General features: G+C 45.2%; 2 protein-coding genes across 2 annotated transcripts in view; both read right to left on the reverse strand.

The window, feature by feature from the left end:
* Positions 1–9,017, reverse strand: part of Abl1 (ABL proto-oncogene 1, non-receptor tyrosine kinase) — a 112,116-nt gene extending 103,099 nt beyond the window's left edge. The window contains exon 1 of the mRNA XM_021155765.3: positions 8,183–9,017. Coding sequence (XP_021011424.1) covers positions 8,183–8,318 — 136 coding nt within the window. The 5' untranslated portion in view covers positions 8,319–9,017. The remainder of the gene's footprint in view (positions 1–8,182) is intronic.
* Positions 8,917–9,015, reverse strand: LOC147005945 (uncharacterized). The gene has a single exon (XM_085835032.1). It carries the CDS (start codon positions 9,013–9,015, stop codon positions 8,917–8,919), a length of 99 nt encoding a protein of 32 aa, XP_085691158.1.
* Positions 9,018–17,438: the final 8,421 nt, after the last annotated feature.

Raw genomic sequence — 17,438 nt, forward strand, 5'->3', positions numbered from 1 at the left:
TACCATATCAGGGCAAACCTGGGAGCTGTCAGACTAAGCCACCAGCACTTACTAATCAGCAAAAGGAGATAAAGGCACTGCTGGACCAAGTGGGAGTGTGCTCTGCTTAACAATGACCCTACCTCAGGGACACAGCCCACACAGCCCAGGCAGTAACTACTCTCCCGAGCAGGTGACAATGGGGGTTTCCAGGCACAAAGAGCCACCACTAGCTGATGCTTCTGTTCCCTGCTGTTATATCAGACACACACAGTGCCCAACACAAAGTAAACTCTCATTCCACATGTACTGAACACCTAATCTGAAAAAAAAAAAGGGGGGGGAGATCAGATTTTTTTGTTTGTCTTTGTTTTTTGAGACAGGGTTTCTCTGTGTAGCCTTGGCTGTCCTGGAACTCACTCTGTAGACCAGGCTGGCCTCGAACTCAGAACTCTGTCTGCCCCTGCCTCCCAAGTGCTGGGATTAAAGGCATGTGCCACCACTGCCCGGCAGGAATCAGATTTCTTGACACTTGAAACTATACAAACAGGATTTTTATCAGCAAGACCAAGGATTGAGTTCAAAGGAAAAACAGAACGTTTAAAAAGCCAAAGATCAGGAAAAGATGGACATGGAAGCAGCTGGAAACCACAACATACCTGGTGCTGCACGTCCACCAAGGGAGCAGGCCTCCTCCAGTCTTTATGTTACTCTACTAGGCCCAGGATCAAAATGATCAATAAACACAATGCCATCCTAGAAAAAAAGCTTTGAGTATCTTTAACTGGATCTAGAAATGAATAAAACTGATTCTAACGGGCGGTGGTGGCGCACGCCTTTAATCCCAGCACTTGGGAGGCAGAGGCAGGTGGATTCCTGAGTTCGAGGCCAGCCTGGTCTACAGAGTGAGTTCCAGGACAGCCAGGGTTACACAGAGAAACCCTGTCTCGAAAAACCAAAAAAAAAAAAAAAAAAAAAAAAACCTGATTCTAAAATGTGTATGGAAAGGAAAAAGAGGAAGCCAAGCCAGAGCTGGATGTAAAGCTGGATGCTTCCTTCTATCAAATAACTAAGATTGGCTTTAAAGCTACAGGGATACAGGTGATGTAGATGGCATAATGGGACAAACTTGGCAGTGAATTAACGAAACATAGAGCTCCCAGACGGACCTACAAACACAGATATCAGATTCACTCCGCAGTGATGCTCTCTGCACATGTGTGTGTGTGTGTGTGTGTGTACTCTCAGGTGCGTGCGTGCAGTGTGCATGTAGAGGCCAGAGGTTGGTACCAGGTGTCTCTATCTCTCTCTGCCATAGGCACTGAGGCAGGTTCCCTCACTTGAACTCTGAACTCCAGGACTCAGCTAGTCTAGCTAGTCATGGCCCAGGGATACCCTATCTCTGCCTCCTGAGTGCCGGGGTACAGGTGAGCTTCTGCTCCTATCTGGCATTTATAGGGCAGATGAGTATATGGATTCCTGTCCTCATGACTGAACACAAAGTGAACCACCCTCTCAAACCCTGGTAAGGGCTCTTTTTTAATGAAAGTATGAGGTAAATATGGAAGGAGGGAATAAAAAAAAAAAACTGGGCTGGAGAGATGGCTCAGTGGTTAAGAGCACTGACTGTTCTTCCAAAGGTATTGAGTTCAAATCCCAGCAACCATATGGTGGCTCATAACAACCCGTAATGAGATCTGACACCCTCTTCTGGTGTGTCTGAAGACAGCTACAGTGTACTTATGTATAATAATAAATAAATCTTGAAAAAAAAAGTGTTTCTGAAAATAAAAAAACAAAAAACAAAAAAAACAACCAAAAACCCTTCACCAATAAAGATCAAAATTCATTCCAGGCAAACTGCACAGTACAATATAAGGTAAAGTGTCAAAACCTCCTTGTGACCTTTGAATAGACACTATTTTTCATGCAAGCCCCCCCCCCAAATCACTAAATGAGACTACGTTAAAAAAAAAGATGAGGGGCTGGAGAGGTGGCTCAGAGGTTAAGAGCACAGAATGCTCTTCCAGAGGTCCTGAGTTTAATTGCCAGCAACCACATGGTGGCTCACAACCATCTGTAATGGGATCCAATACACTCTCCTGGTGTGTCTAAAGACAGCTATAGTGTACTCACATACATGAAATAAATAAATCTTTTTAAATAAATAAATAAAGATGACATGTCAAGGAGCAGCAGATGGCAGTGTACACAGATGGCATGGCCATCCTAAACACACTCTTTTGTATGCTAACTAAAACAGTCAATGAATGTGTTGCTTCAGGGAAGATAGCCAGAGGCTGCAGAGGTGGCTCAGTAGTTACAAGCCCTGGCTGCTCTTTCCAGAGAACCCCAGTTCGGTCCTAGCACAGATGTTACAGTCTCAGAGGCTCTGATGCCCTCTTTTGGCCTCCACAGGCACTGCACACATATGGTACATCAACATACATACAGGCAAAATACTCATATAAAGGAGAAAAATTGGTTTATTTATTTGCTTGTCTTTTAAAGCAATAACAGTCATTTTGCTCTAATTAGTCTTAATGTTTTTAGACCTTAAAATAAATGTTGACTATATGGAGGGGGGAAGGGTTGGTTTGTCTTTAAGATTAATAAAACAGCCGGGCGTGGTGGCACACGCCTTTAATTCCAGCACTCGGGAGGCAGAGGCAGGTGGATTTCTGAGTTCGAGGCCAGCCTGGTCTACAAAGTGAGTTCCAGGACAGCCAGGGCTATACAGAGAAACCCTGTCTCAAAAAACGAAAAAAAAAAAAAAAAGATTAATAAAACAGATAAGCTAGCCAAGCATACTTTAAAGTTCAAGGAATAGACTAGAAGGGAGAAGGAGGGGAAGGAGACAGGATAAACACAAATTATCAATATCAGGAATACACTATAGATATTAAGAGATGATCCCAAGAAGGATGGGGAATATGGATCATGTCGTAGAGTGTTTGCCTAGCATTCATGAAGCCTTGGGTTCCATCCCCAGCACAGCATAAACCAGGCATGATGACACACATCTGTAATCCCAGCATCAGGGATATGAAGGCAGGAGGATCAGAACTCTAAGGCCTGGGCTTCATGAGACCTGTCTCAGAACAGAACAGAACAGAACAGAACAGAACAGGACAGGACAGGACAGGACAGGACAGGACAGGACAGGACAGGACAGAAGGAGGATAACAAGGGAACATTACACGGGGAAAGGTTCTAGGGTGCTGAAGTACAAGCAGCTCAGGTTCCTCCAGCAGGAGGAAGGTGCTGGCTACACAGTGCTCATCATTTCTACTCCATGGTCAGGACAGCGCTTCACAGAGGTAGTGACCCCACAGTCAGGTCTCAAGCTGACAGTCACTACCTCTTTATATTATAACCTAATTTTATAAGTTGTATACAAGTTACATGAACTAAAAATACAGTATTCATTCATGCCATGAAATATGACCAAATATTTAAAGGAAAGCCTGATACCTGCTACAGCAGGGATGACCTTGAAAACCCTAGACTAATGGGAAAGGGCAAATTCAAGAAGACAGAGAGTATAGCAACACAGGAGAGGAAAATGGGAATCACTTTGTGCATGCTGTTTTTCCTGTACATCTGCCTGGTGCTCTTGGAGACTATACAAAGGCACTAGACCCCTGGAACTGGAATTAAAGATGGCTGTAAGCCACAATGTGAGTGCTGGGAATTGAACCCAAATTCTCTGAGCGTCTTTCCAGAGCCTAGTATTGTTCTTAACAAGTATGTGGCTGGGCGTGGTGGCCTACACCTTTAATCCCAGCACTCAGGAGACAGAGGCAGGCAGATTTCTGAGTTTGGGGCCAGCTTGGTCTACAAAGTGAGTTCCAGGACAGCCAGAGCTACACAGAGAAACCCTGTCTCGAAAAAACCAAAACCAAAACAAACAAAATTAAAAAAAAAAAAACAAGTAAGTGGTTCCATATTCAAGATAGTAAAAGCTTTAGAATGCATAATGGTAATCGCATAGTGTTATTAATAGGTAATGTCACCAAACTGAACAGTTAAATTGGTTCTTTTTATGAGTATTTTGCCATAATAAATAAAAAAGAAAGAAAGTATACTCACTGGAAAAGACACCCCAGAATATTGCTAGGTATATAAAATCCCAGAATCCAGAGGAAAGAAGAAACAATCTTCCTGAGTACTCACTCCAACTCCTCACGAGCAGACAGCAGCTCGCTCAGTCCATGTAATACGATTCTTACTAAACAAGATATAAAGGCTGGAGAGAGAGCTCAGAAATTAAGAGCACTTGTTTTCACAGAGAACCAAGTCTGATCCCAGCACCTCATAGTGCTTCCTAACTGCTCATAATTCCACTTCCAAGATCTGATTCAATGCCCTCTTCTGACCTCCTCAGGCACCAAGCATTAAGAAAGAAAGAAAGAAAGAAAGAAAGAAAGAAAGAAAGAAAGAAAGAAAGAAAGAAAGAAAGAAAGAAAAGAGAAGAGAAAGGAAGAGAAAGAAAACCAAGGTTTAAGGAAAAGTATTTATATGTTTGGGGGGGGGGGGGGCTGCACATGTACAGGAGGGTACATGGCATGTGGCAGCCAGACGACAACCTTGGGCGTCACACTTTAGTGCTAGCCATCTTTGTTTGTTGTTTGTTTGAGACAGGGTTTCTCTGTGTGTGTAGCCCTGGCTGTCCTGAAACTTACTCTGTAGACCAGGCTAGCCTCAAACTTGGAGATCTGCCTGCCTCTGCCTTCTAAGTGCTGGGATTAAAGGCGTGCGTGTACCACCACCTCCCAGCTTCCATATGATTTTTGGAAACAAGGTCTCTAAGTAGGACTTAGGGTTCACTGATTAGGAGAGCCTTCTAGCCAGCAAGCTCCTGAGATCTTCTTGTCTCTGCCTCCAATGCTGGGCTTACAAACAGGTGACAGATACCACCTGGCTTTTACATGGGTATTGGATCTCAAAGTTAGGTCCTCATGCTTGCAAGGCAAATACTGTACTGTCTTAGCTATGTCCCCAGTCCAAGATTGTTTATTTTTTATGTGTGTGTGTGTGTGTGTGTGTGTGTGTGTGTTGCATGTATAGAGGTACCTGCAGAGGCCAGAAGACTGTGTTGGATCTCCTGAAGATCTGGAGTTACAGATGGCTGTGAGCCACAGTGTGGGTGCTGGGAACTGAACTCTCATCCTCTGGAAGAGCAATAAGCTCTCTTAGCCTCTGAGCCACATCTCCAGCCCCTGAGAATATTTAAAAAACAAAACAAACAAACAAAAAACAGAAAAAAAAAAAACCCAAAAGACAAAACAAAAACAAAAAAAGACAGAGTCTCATTATGTAGAGCAGGCTGGCCTAGAACTCCATCCCCTCTTGTTTCAGCCCTCCCAGTACTGAAATTATAGGCACGTGCTACCAACAGACTCTACCCCCCTGCAGTTATGCCCCAAGCATCTCTGTTCCTTTTCGCTCAGCACTTGCTACAATGTAGTCTATCTGTGTCTTCCGTGCTGCAGTCCCAGATAGTCCGCCTCGGTCTCTAAAACAAAGGTCCTAGGAGGGTGGAAGCTGCATTCTCTTCTCTCGTATTAAAATACTACCTATCACACGTGTGCTCAACATTGGTAGAAGGAAAAGTTTACTTCTGAGTAGTTTCAATACTCCTAACAGTGGATTTTCCTAGGCAAGCCACTAACATGTTAAAGGAATGTATGGAATATAAAAAAAAATCCCATAGATTCCATTTCTTCCCTCTTTACATACGAGGGAATCCTTCTCACCCTGACTGATCCTGGCAAATGTTACCATCTGCTTCCCTACCCCTTGACAATTCATCATCACCACCACCACCACCATCACCCCAACTCCTTCTCATCACAATCACTACTGCCAGTACTGCCTTATCACTCACTGCCAACAAAACGTACCACCACACATTAGCCTTGACTTCCAACTCGTATATGGCCCCAAACCATGTGTTAGGCCTGGGACATAAACAAACTCTAGAAAAACCAGTCTATGAAGGGTGAAGAGCAGTTTGGAACTAAAATCCATAGTCTTTGAGATCAAGAACCCTCAAAGTCTAAGGAAACTGACAGATGTTCAAAAAAGACGTAAGCAGATCCACAAAAAGTGTGCAACAAAGAAGTACCTATTCCAGCCACCATTCTGGATTGCAAACCTTTCTGTTTCTATCACAAAATAACACACATTTGTTGTAGAAAGTATCTAGAAATCACCAAGATTGAGAAGAATACTGGTGGGGGCTGGAGAGATGGCTCAGCGGTTAAGAGCACTGACTGCTCTTCCACAGGTCCTGAGTTCAATTCCCAGCAACCACATGGTGGCTCACAACCATCTGTAATGGGATCTGATTCCCTCTTCTGAAGCACCCATAAAGAGGAGTGAGTGTGCAAAGTTGACTTCTGACTTCTTCATGTACACCACAGCAGTCAAGCCCAAACAGGCACAAACAGAGACAATAAAACATCAATTAAAAAGTAAACAGAGAGCCGGGTGGTGGTGGCGCACACCTTTAATCCCAGCACTTGGGAGGCAGAGGCAGGTGGATTTCTGAGTTCAAGGCCAGCCTGGACTACAAAGTGAGTTCCAGGACAGCCAGGGCTACACAGAGAAACCCTGTCTCGGAAAAAAAAAAAAAAGGAAACAGAGCCAGGCAGTAGTGGTGTACACTCAGGCAGGTGGATTTCTGAATTCCAGGCCAGCCTGGTCTACAAAGTGAGTTCCAGACAGCCAGGGCTATACAGAGAAAAACAAACAAACAAACAAAAAAAACCACACATGTGTTGCTCTTAGAAGTCCCAGGTTCAGTTCCCAGCATCCCCACAAGTGGCTCATGATGATCTGTAACTCCAGTTCGAGGGATCCAACATCATCTTCTGACCTCATGGGTATCAGACACAAATGTGATGCACACACACACACACACACAAAACACTCATACATATAAAACAAAAATAAATCTTACAAAAAGAAAACTTCAATTATCAAATTGAAGGTGCCCATAAGTTCACCCAAAAGCAACCACTGTTTATAGCAACCACTTGTTGTTAAATAGTAATGACAGAATTTCAAAGACCCTTGCATGCACTACATTTGCCTATGTATGGTTACTGTATGAGGGCTCGATTGCTATTTTAATATTAAGTACACTGAGAAATCCCAGGCTGCCACAGTACAACCAGGACCCTGACTAACTGGGTCCTGGCTGCCTCTGCCACATTAGTCTAACCAGCCCTTAACTGTTAGTCAATAGCACAACATGTGCTGTCAGCATTATGAACCAAATAGGTTCATAAATAAACGTCAAAGACAACTAAGCAGGAAGAAAAGATGCTGTCATTGAGAACGGAGCTATTCCTTATTGAAAGCAACACAGCCAGTCTCAGTTCAGGAGGCACACTGTTTCCACACTCAACTTTTCCCACCTACATCCAAAATGAGAAGTTTCAAGTGCAGCTCATCACTGAGAAGGTCAAAAGATAGCATGTCAGAGGCTGGAGAGATGGCTCAGAGGTTGAGAGTACCGACTGCTCTTCTAGAGGTCCTGAGTTCAAATCCCCACAACCACATGGTGGCTCACAACCATCCATAATGAGACCTGATGCCCTCTTCTGGGGTGTCTGAAGACAGCTGCAGTGTACTTACATATAATAAATAAATAAGTCTTTTTTTTAAAAAAAAGAAAGAAATGTGAAGATATTAAAAAAAAAAAAAAGATAGCATGTCAACTAGGTTCTGTCTTAACTTTTGTGTGCGCAAACCACTTTGAAGATATGTGTTCCATAAACAAAGCAATAAAAGACATCCATACACAGGCGGTAGAATCCCAGCCTTTAGAGAGAGCAGACAGGAAGAACTTTGGATGCTTCAGAGACACTTAAGTGCAACCCCTCCCCCACGAAATGCTGGTCCCTAAACAGTTAAAGGGCTTGCCCTGTGTCAACAGTGAACCAGAAGTGGATTCAGGCAAGAAACAGCAACTCAAGCAGACTGAATAAATTCACAATTTTCTTATACAAAGAATTGTTCCACCACTTTTGCTACTATAGTAGAAAAAAAAAAAAAGGGAAGGAAGGAAGGAAGAAAGAAAGAAAAAAAAGAAATGCTAAGGAGACCCAGAAGGAATTGACACATATATTGTTTCAGAAACTTCTTTGAGGCTTAAGGAAAAACAATGATCAGAAACCTGGAGAGCACTCACCGTGTTCCACAAAGACATTGCAGTGTGGGCCCCCATGCCTCGATGAGTCCCTCTTCCCTGCCCCTTTGATAAAATGCAGGGCGGGCAAACTAGGCCTTCTTTGGTCCCCAAGAACTTTTCCAGGCTGCTGCCCCATAAAGCAATAATAGGCGCCCCTTTCCAGAAGAGGGTTCAAGACCTTTCAGAATGGTCCGTGGGGGTTAGCAGGCAACAGTATATACCCAGAACTTCACACCACCGACTTGGGTCAGTAACTTGGGTCAATCACAGACAGACAACTTCCATGAGAAAGGGAAGCTGGGTTTGAGGTCCACACATGTAAACAGGAGTCTGGAATTCTTTTCCAGGGTAATTAGTTTGAAGTCATGTAACCGCAATGCTACCCAAAAGTTTCTTCAATCTAAGTCTACGTTGCAAGCCGAGGAACACTTTCTTTGCAAGAGGGGAACTTTAGATAGATAAAACTATTCACAGAAAAGTCAGAAAAGGACCAACAGTACTGAAAGTCATTTCAACTCCCCAGCGAGATGCAAAGGTTGAGCGGCTTTTATATTCTCTGCAATCTTTCCTGTGGAAGTCAACCAATTCCCTATCTCTGTCTCTCCATCTTGTAACAAATTTCCTGCCGCTCTCACTTCCCTGCCCTGCTCTCCGGAAAAATGACACGGGTCACACAGATCTCATCGAGAGTTTGCTCTCCACTCTGCCGAGAAGAAATGCATAACCAGCAACTTTTAAGTCCGCTTTTTAAAAGGCCTGTGAAACCAATCCAGACTCTTCCTTTGCATTAAAGTTTTGGGCTGCAGTGTGACCAATGGGGCTGTAGGTGACATTGGAAGAAGTCAGGACATCGGAGGCCGGTGGAAGCAATCTGGGAGGACCCCCCGGAGATCTCTTGACAGCAGGGAGATGATTTGAATGAGGGGCTCCGTGGCAAACTTGGGGGTTGAAATCGAGCGAAAGGCGGTCTGGGGGTGAGAAAGCGACTTCCCAGGCAGGGCGCGGGAGGCTTATTCGGGGGCGACGCTCCTCCTCAGGAAACAGGGTGTCCCAGGTAGGGAGAAACAGAGACCACTCTGGGTGTCCCAGAGCCAGAGCAGAGCTAGGAGGGACGAAGGACTCCCGCGGTCCGGAACCTGGAGCCAGCCACAGGGGAGGAGGCCCGGCGCCTCAGCTGCCCCGAGCCCAAGGGTCTCTACCCGAGACACCCCTCCCCCGGCACCGGCCCCTGCCGCCGCCGCCGAGGAGTCACATGCCGGGCTCAGTCGAGGAACCCGGCTTCTCCAGCCAGTGAGGGTGTGTGCCGCGGAAGGAGTCCTCAGCCGCAGGACCCGGCACCCGGTTCCAGCTCCGACGCCTCTTAGGGAGAGACACCGACCCCCGAGGCCGCCATAATGGATTACGAGCCGCGCCACAACGAGGCCAGGCCCCGCCCCCGGTCCCGCCCCCAGCGACGCCGGAATTCCCCGAGCGAGGTCCGATAGGCCACTGGCGCCGGTCTCCCACACGCTGCCGCACCTTCGGGTTCCAGCCTCACTGCCTGCGACAGCCCGGCTCCGCACGACCTTTTAAAGGTAGCTTTTCTGAGCTCAAGGTGAGTGATGAGGAAGCGCCCGCCCCTTCTGCTTTGTCATTGGTCTTCGATAACCAGTGATAACCCTCACCACCATCCAGTTGGCCAGTGAGCGCGAGAGCCGACAGTTAGCTGCGATCGGTGGTGCCAGGAGGAATGCTGGGACTTGTAGTCCCGGCGCCCATAGGCTGCTCGCGGAGGCCCAAGCCTCCAGCTCCCATAGCTACAGAGAACTGACCCCGCCTCCTGGGAGCCGGTGGACTCCGGTCAGCCGTTGTCTTCACTGCTCTTGTAGCTAGACCGCAGGAGATTCAGAGACAGAGGAAAACTACGGATTGGAGTTTTCCAGAACCGGAGTTGGATTTCTTCTTTGAGCTTCGTTCGGGGAGAAACTTTGGCTCTCTCCGAGAAATCAAGATGACCGGTGCGTTATATCCTCATCACTAGGGAAAGGCCCAAATATGGGAACCTGGGAAGAAGCATTGAGAGGGTGGTCCTTTGGGATAGGAGGTTGAAGAAACAGCATTTGTTCAGAGTGTGCCAGGCGAGATCATGCATTCGGGTATGATTGTTCTAGTGTGAATCCTTTCACAGGTAAGACACGTGTCCTCCTACAACTCAAGGTAAGGCGAAATTTGTCCAGGTTATCAGACCTCAAGTCTGAGAAACTACCCCACACCTGTGAGAGTTTGTCCTCTGGTCCCCTAGTCGTCATTGTCCCTATTACTGGGACCCCTTTCCAAAGGGGCACACCCAACACAGCACTCACACTATCTGCACTTTTACATTAAATGCTTTACCACATGCAATGCTGTTCCCACAACACAGATGGAGAAGCATTCATCGCTGTGGTTGAAGTGGCCTTTAAAAGTCACCACTTCTTGCTCAAAAGCATGGCTTTTCTACCGAAGCACTCAGTACCAAATAACTGTTCAACAAAGAAAATGGCATTTTGATTAGTAAAGAACAGTCATGTAGCTGAGTGATAGTGGCCCACGCCTTTAATGCCAGCACTCGGGAGGCAGAGGCAGACGGAGCTGCGTGAGTTCGATGCCAGCCTGGTCTATAGAGCAAGTTGCAGGACAGTCAGGGCTACACTGTTATCAAAACAAAACAAAACAAAACAACAGAAACAAAAGTCTTTTGAAATACTGTGAAGCAAATGAAAATGTGTGCCCAGATTTAGAACTGGAGTTTATAAATTCACTCACAGAATAATATGATTGTCACATTATTTGAATTGCAGTTTGGCTGTCCAGCTTTCTCTTAAATTGTACTGCCAGTCTTCAAATAGGTGCCCCTGCTTCTCTCTGATTATCTATCTATGCTCACCCTGATGACTGTAATTTTTTTCTTTTGAATAGTCTATTTTTTAACTCTTGTCCCTGCTTTAACCATTTCCTTTCCCTACCCACATTCTTCATTCTCTGGTTGAACTTTAAATAAACAAGCAAATTACAACTTTTAAAAAGATATTTTAGGGCTGGCGAGATGGCTCAGCGGTTAAGAGCACTAATTGCTCTCCCGAAGGTCCTGAGTTCAAATCCCAGCATCCACATGGTGGCTCACAACCACCCGTAATGAGATCTGACGCCCTCTTCTGGTGCATCTGAAGACAGCTACAGTGTACTTAAATATAACAATAAATCTTTTTTTAAAAAGATATTTTATTTATAAACATGTATGTGTACTTGACTGAGTTTATGTGCACCACTATCATGTCTGTTGCTAACAGACGCTAAAGGGCATCAGAACCCCTGGATCAGACATAGTTATGAGCTGGACACCAAACCCAGATCATCTGCAAAAGCAGTAAGTGCTCTTGATTGAACCACCCTTCAGCACCTGGAACTGCAACTCTTCAATAAATATTTCTTGAACATTTCTCAGTTTGGGCTTTTGAGGATTTCCAGCCCAGGCTGCCCTTAATCTCTGAGAGTGCGTTTGCACTTCTGATCTCTTTGCAACCAGCTCACAAGGGTCAGGGTTACAGGTAGGTTCTACTAAGGGTCAGGGTTACAGGTATGTTCTACTAAGGGTCAGGGTTACAGGTATGTTCTACTAAGGGTCAGGGTTACAGGTAGGTTCTACTAAGGGTCAGGGTTACAGGTAGGTTCTACTAAGGGTCAGGGTTACAGGTATGTTCTACTAAGGGTCAGGGTTACAGGTAGGTTCTACTAAGGGTCAGGGTTACAGGTATGTTCTACTAAGGGTCAGGGTTACAGGTATGTTCTACTAAGGGTCAGGGTTACAGGTATGTTCTACTAAGGGTCAGGGTTACAGGTATGTTCTACTAAGGGTCAGGGTTACAGGTAGGTTCTACTAAGGGTCAGGGTTACAGGTATGTTCTACTAAGGGTCAGGGTTACAGGTATGTTCTACTAAGGGTCAGGGTTACAGGTATGTTCTACTAAGGGTCAGGGTTACAGGTATGTTCTACTAAGGGTCAGGGTTACAGGTATGTTCTACTAAGGGTCAGGGTTACAGGTATGTTCTACTAAGGGTCAGGGTTACAGGTGTGTTCTACTAAGCTTGGCTTAAGCCGTGCTAGGGATGGAACCTAGAGCCTCAAGAATGCCAGGCAAGTGCCCTAACAAAGTGGCCACACCACCAATCCTGGTAATGAGCACCCATTCCTAAGCACCTGTTCCTGCTGCTGCTGCTGGCCTACAGCACTGAATAGTGCTTCTTACCCTGCGGGAATACAAAGGCAGAAGCAGGCACTCGGTTGGCAAAAGAAACAGTGATCCAAAGATCAGTTTGGGAGCTGCGGAGATGCTCAGCTGTTATGATGCACTGGCTGCTCTTCCAGATGACCCAGGTTTTAATTCCCAGCACCCACATGGCAACTTACAACCACATGTAACTCCAAGAGATCTGATGCCCTTTGCTGGCCTTGGAGGGGACCTGGCACACCATGTGGTACATAGACATACAAGCAGACAAAATACCCATACACCCTTAGAAAGACAATCAGTCTCAGTGCAGCAAACTACACTCCTGGGTCCGTAGCCTTCAGCTGTTCCACCCTAGGCTCACACTTGGCTTTGGCACCCTCTTAAAGCTGCATCCCGTCCTTCATTCAATTGCCTGGGACTTATGTCAGTTTCTCCTCTAAATTGGCTTCCTCACCTAAAAGCAAGGGACATTGTTACTGTCCAGTATTCTTGAGATTAATTTGACCTTGGTTTCCCGGCCTCAGGTGTGCCTCTCTCCTCACTGCAGGGCTGTGCAGAATCCTTCTCCCATACCATCAGGGTTCACCCCCACTTTTCTTTCAGATAAGCTCCAAGCCCCATTTGTAATTTTCCTCCAAGAGATGTACTTTTTTTTAGATTTGCTCTTTTTTGAGACAGGGTTTCTCTGTGTAGCCCTGGCTGTCCTGGAACTCACTCTGTAGACCAGGCTGGCCTCCATATCAGAGATCTGCCTGCCTCTCTGGTGATGGGATCAAAGGCATGCACCACCACCATCCAGCTTACCTGTTCCTCCTAAACACTTATTTCTGACTGACTCGAGAGGCCTTCAGTGTGCACAGCCTACATCTCCTGGAAATCTGTCCCTGGGGTTTTTCTTTGGTCTCCTTCATTGTCTTGGCCAAAAGTTTAGCATATTCTGCATGCTAGACTCCTCCTCGTGTTTTAGTACTGTTTGTTTCTTCAGGCCAATGCGTGGATGCTTATGCTGCAGGATAGTGAAGAACTGGCACTGAGGCTTGGGCGCTCTGGTCCTGAGCTTCCTTCCTGCTTCATGGCTTTCTTTTTTTTTAAGATTTATTTTATATATATATATATATATATATATATATATATATATATTTACATATATATATTTACACACACACCTTATATATGTGTGTGTGTAAATATATAATTTATGTAATTTTACATTTATATTATATAAATGTAATATAAATATATTATATTACATTAAATGTAAATATATATATATATATGTAAATACACTGTAGCTGTCTTCAGACACACCAGAAGAGGGTGTCAGATCTCATTACAGATTGTCGTGAGCCACCATGTGGTTGCTGGGATTTGAACTCAGGAACTTCGGAAGAGCAGTCAGTGCTCTTAACCGCTGAGCCATCTCTCCAGCCCATGGGTTTCAAATGTGGTGGGAACCACCTTCTTTCGAAACTAAAGCTTTCAGATTCTGACAGCTCCTTTGGACCCACCAGCCAAGGTGCAGTAGATGTGTCAGTCGTGGGTATCCTTCATGCCTTTTTTCTTACAGTAACGAGTTGAAACACTCAGATTGGCATCCACACAGACTTGCACTTGCCCTCTCCAGCTCGCCCTGGTCTCTCACAGAAGAAATGCCCCTTACTCTACAGCTGGTGCAAAACGTCTTGCTTCATGGGAAAACCTTGTGTGTTGTTCCCACCACTGATTCTGACCACATAACCCTCCACTCCTCCCCCAGAGCATCAGCTACTTCTGTGGCCATGCATTGCTCACAGAAAATACAACACTTGGGCTAGAAAGATGGCTCAGCGGTTAAGAGCACTGACTGTTCTTCTAGAGGTTCAGAGTTCAAATCCTAGCAACCACATTGTGGCTCACAGCCATCTATAATGGGATCTGATGCCCTCTTCTGGTGTGTCTGAAAAGAGCTATAGTATACTTACATATAAGTCTTTAAAAAAATGTAAAATTATAAAATAAAAAAAGAAAAGGTATGAAACTGTGTTCACCATCCACTTCACTGAGTTTCTGATGACTGCTGGCTGGGAAGGAGATATTCAGCCATCTTGACTGCTAGGAGGCACCGTGACAAATAAGATACACTACTTTTTAACACTGGAAAACCTTTAAGGGTTCAAACTGCAGAATGCAGAGCGCAGCAAGTATCTGATAGGTTTTAGTTGGTTGGCTTAGTTTGGTTTTTTTGAGACAAGGTTTCTCTGGGTAACAACCCTGGCTGTCCTGGAACTCATCTTATAGACCAGGCTGTCCTGTGACTCATAATAAAGGTCCATCAGTCTCTGCCTCCCAGCAGCTCAGCTCGGCTTTAAAGCAATGTTTGAGGCATCTTGTACAGCTCATATAACTTTCATTAAAAGTTGTTCAATTCAATCTAATTTTATCATTACTTTCATAAAGCAAAGCTCAGTAACAAAATTTCAGGTTTTTCTTATGCCAACTGTAGTTAACCTTGCCAACAGTGCCCTCTGCTGGGCTATGAAAGCGCATATCCAGTGAAGATGCTTTTGGGTTTCAGTGTCTTGCCAACAGCTTGGGAGAAACAGGTAAGGACAAAGAGACAGGCTCCCATTCCCAGCCCTGTAAGAGGTGGACAACTGCTGGGCAGTGGTGGCACATGTCTTTAATCCCAGCACTTGGGAGACAGAGGCCAGCCTAGTTTAAAAAGTTCTAGGACAACCAGGGCTACACAAAGAAACCCTGTCTCAAAAAACCAAAAAAATTAAAATTAAAAAAAAAAAAAAAAAGAGGTGGACAACCTGGAAACTTCTGAAATTTGAGAAAGGCAAACCCACCTGAAGTTGCAGACTCAGGGAATTCAGTTATCTGTGGATCCCTCAAACATAGGTTAAATTAAAAGTTGTCATCTATAACTGTCTCAGAAACACACATACACAGAGTTGTCTAACGATGGTGCTATGATTAATCTTGATTGTAAATGTGATAGGATTTGGAATCACCATGGAAACAGACCTCCAGACTGCTGTACTGTCAGCTCCTGGCCTGGGGTGAGGTGGGAAGCAGCAGCAGCATTTCACTGGCTAGAGCTTGGGCTAGGTACAGAAGAGAAAGGCAAGCACAGGCATTGACACACCATATCAATGTGGATATGATGTGACCTCACATGACACCTGCTATGTTAGATGAGTTAGCTCCTGTCACCAGGACAGACTGGGCAGCCCTAACTAGAGTGGGTAGATTATTGAAAATTGTAAAAACAAGCCGGGCAGTGGTGGCGCACGCTTTTAATCCCTGCACTTGGGAGGCAGAGGCAGGTGGATTTCTGAGTTCAAGGCCAGCCTGGTCTACAGAGTGAGTTCCAGGACAGCCAGGGCTATACAGAGAAACCCTGTCTCAAGAAAACCAAAAAATAAAAAGTAAAAACAAAAAACAAAACAAAAAACCAAACAAACAAAAGCTAGGCACATCTTAATCCCAGCACCTAGAAGAGGAAGGTGAAAAAGGTGGTGAGTCTCTTGTGAGTTTGAGGCTAGCTTGGTTAGCATAGTGAGTTCCAGGAAGGCCAGGGCTACAATAGAAATAGCCTGTCTCCAAAAAAGAAATAAAAGACTAAAGATAGAAAGAAAGGAAGTTGGAAGGGGGACTTGTTGGAGGTTCAGGAAGAGTTGAGCCTGGAAAACTGGGGGGATGGACATGATCAAAATATACCATATACATTTATGAAATTATTTTTTGTTTGGGGGCCTTGATTTATTTTGGTTTTTTTGTTGGGTTTTTTTTTTTTTTTTTTTTTTTTGGTTTTTCGAGACAGGGTTTTTCTGTGTAGCCCTGGCTGTCTTGGTACCTGCTCTGTAGACCAGGCTGGCCACGAACTCAGAAATCCGCCTGCCTCTGCCTCCCGAGTGCTGGGATTAAAGGTGTACCACCACTGTCTAGCTGTTTTGGTTTTTTGAGACAGAGTCTCTATATAACCTTGGCTATGTAAAACAGGCTGGACTTGAACTCAAGAGGTCCACCATACCCTCCCTGCATCCAAACAGATTTTTAGAATGTTAATTAACAGGGCCATTGCTCAGTGATGCCCTTGCCTAGCAGTATAAACAAGGCCCTGGGTTTCATCCCAGCCCCAGTAAAAAGGTTTTGAGTCAGTTTAATGGCTCAGTGGGTTAGAGTGATTACTGCCAAGCCTGATGACCCTGGGACCCACATGGCAGGCAAGAACGGACTCCTCCAAGTTGTCCTGACTTCCATACACATGCACTCACGCCAATGCACATAAATAAACATGAAAGAAAAACAATGTTAACTGAAGAAGTGTAACTCAGGGCACCATTTTGGGTAATGTTTAGTGAGCCACTCTGTAGCCCAGCTTGGCCTCAAACCCTGCTTCTGTCCCCATATAGAATCACAGGCCGTGCTACCTACCATGCTGGCAAGGCCATTTTAAACTGTCAGAAGGAAAGCAAGCATGGAAACCTGCACTCTATGCCAAGGACTTGTATCCTGTCTCCTTTAAATCACTGTTACAAAGTTAATACATCACCATGCCAATTACACAGAACTTGGCTTTTCCCAACTTGTCTTTCTGTTTTCTCTTTTTTCTTTTGTTTTTTTCTCGAGACAGGGTTTCTCTGTATAGCCCTGGCTGTCCTGGAACTCACTTTGTAGACCAGGCTGGCCTCAAACTCAGAAATCCTCCTGCCTCTGCCTCTCCAGTGCGGGCATGTGCCACCACACCTGGCTCATTTTTTCTGTTTTCTTATCAGAGCATCAGAAACCATTATTTGCCCAGAATATTCATTCCCCGTCATCACCAGTGGCTCAGCTTCTAACAAACCACTCTCACAGGCGGGAAAAACACAAAAGGCCAGTTCCTGCTGGTGGACATACTGAAGGAGGACCTGAGATGCTAAAGAAAACAGCTCACACACAAGGTGAAGGAAGCCCAGGTAGAGGGTATGGATCCCTCGAACCTGTCAGTAGACGAAACACACGGTGAGACTCCAACA

Source organism: Mus caroli, unplaced genomic scaffold, assembly GCF_978045245.1.
Source record: "Mus caroli unplaced genomic scaffold, Mus_caroli_1 scaffold_2, whole genome shotgun sequence".
Taxonomy (NCBI): domain Eukaryota; kingdom Metazoa; phylum Chordata; class Mammalia; order Rodentia; family Muridae; genus Mus; species Mus caroli.

What these genes read in the sequence shown, in the direction of transcription:
- LOC147005945 (XM_085835032.1), bottom strand. Translation starts at nt 9,015, where the DNA reads ATGTCACCTACAGCCCCATTGGTCACACTGCAGCCCAAAACTTTAATG.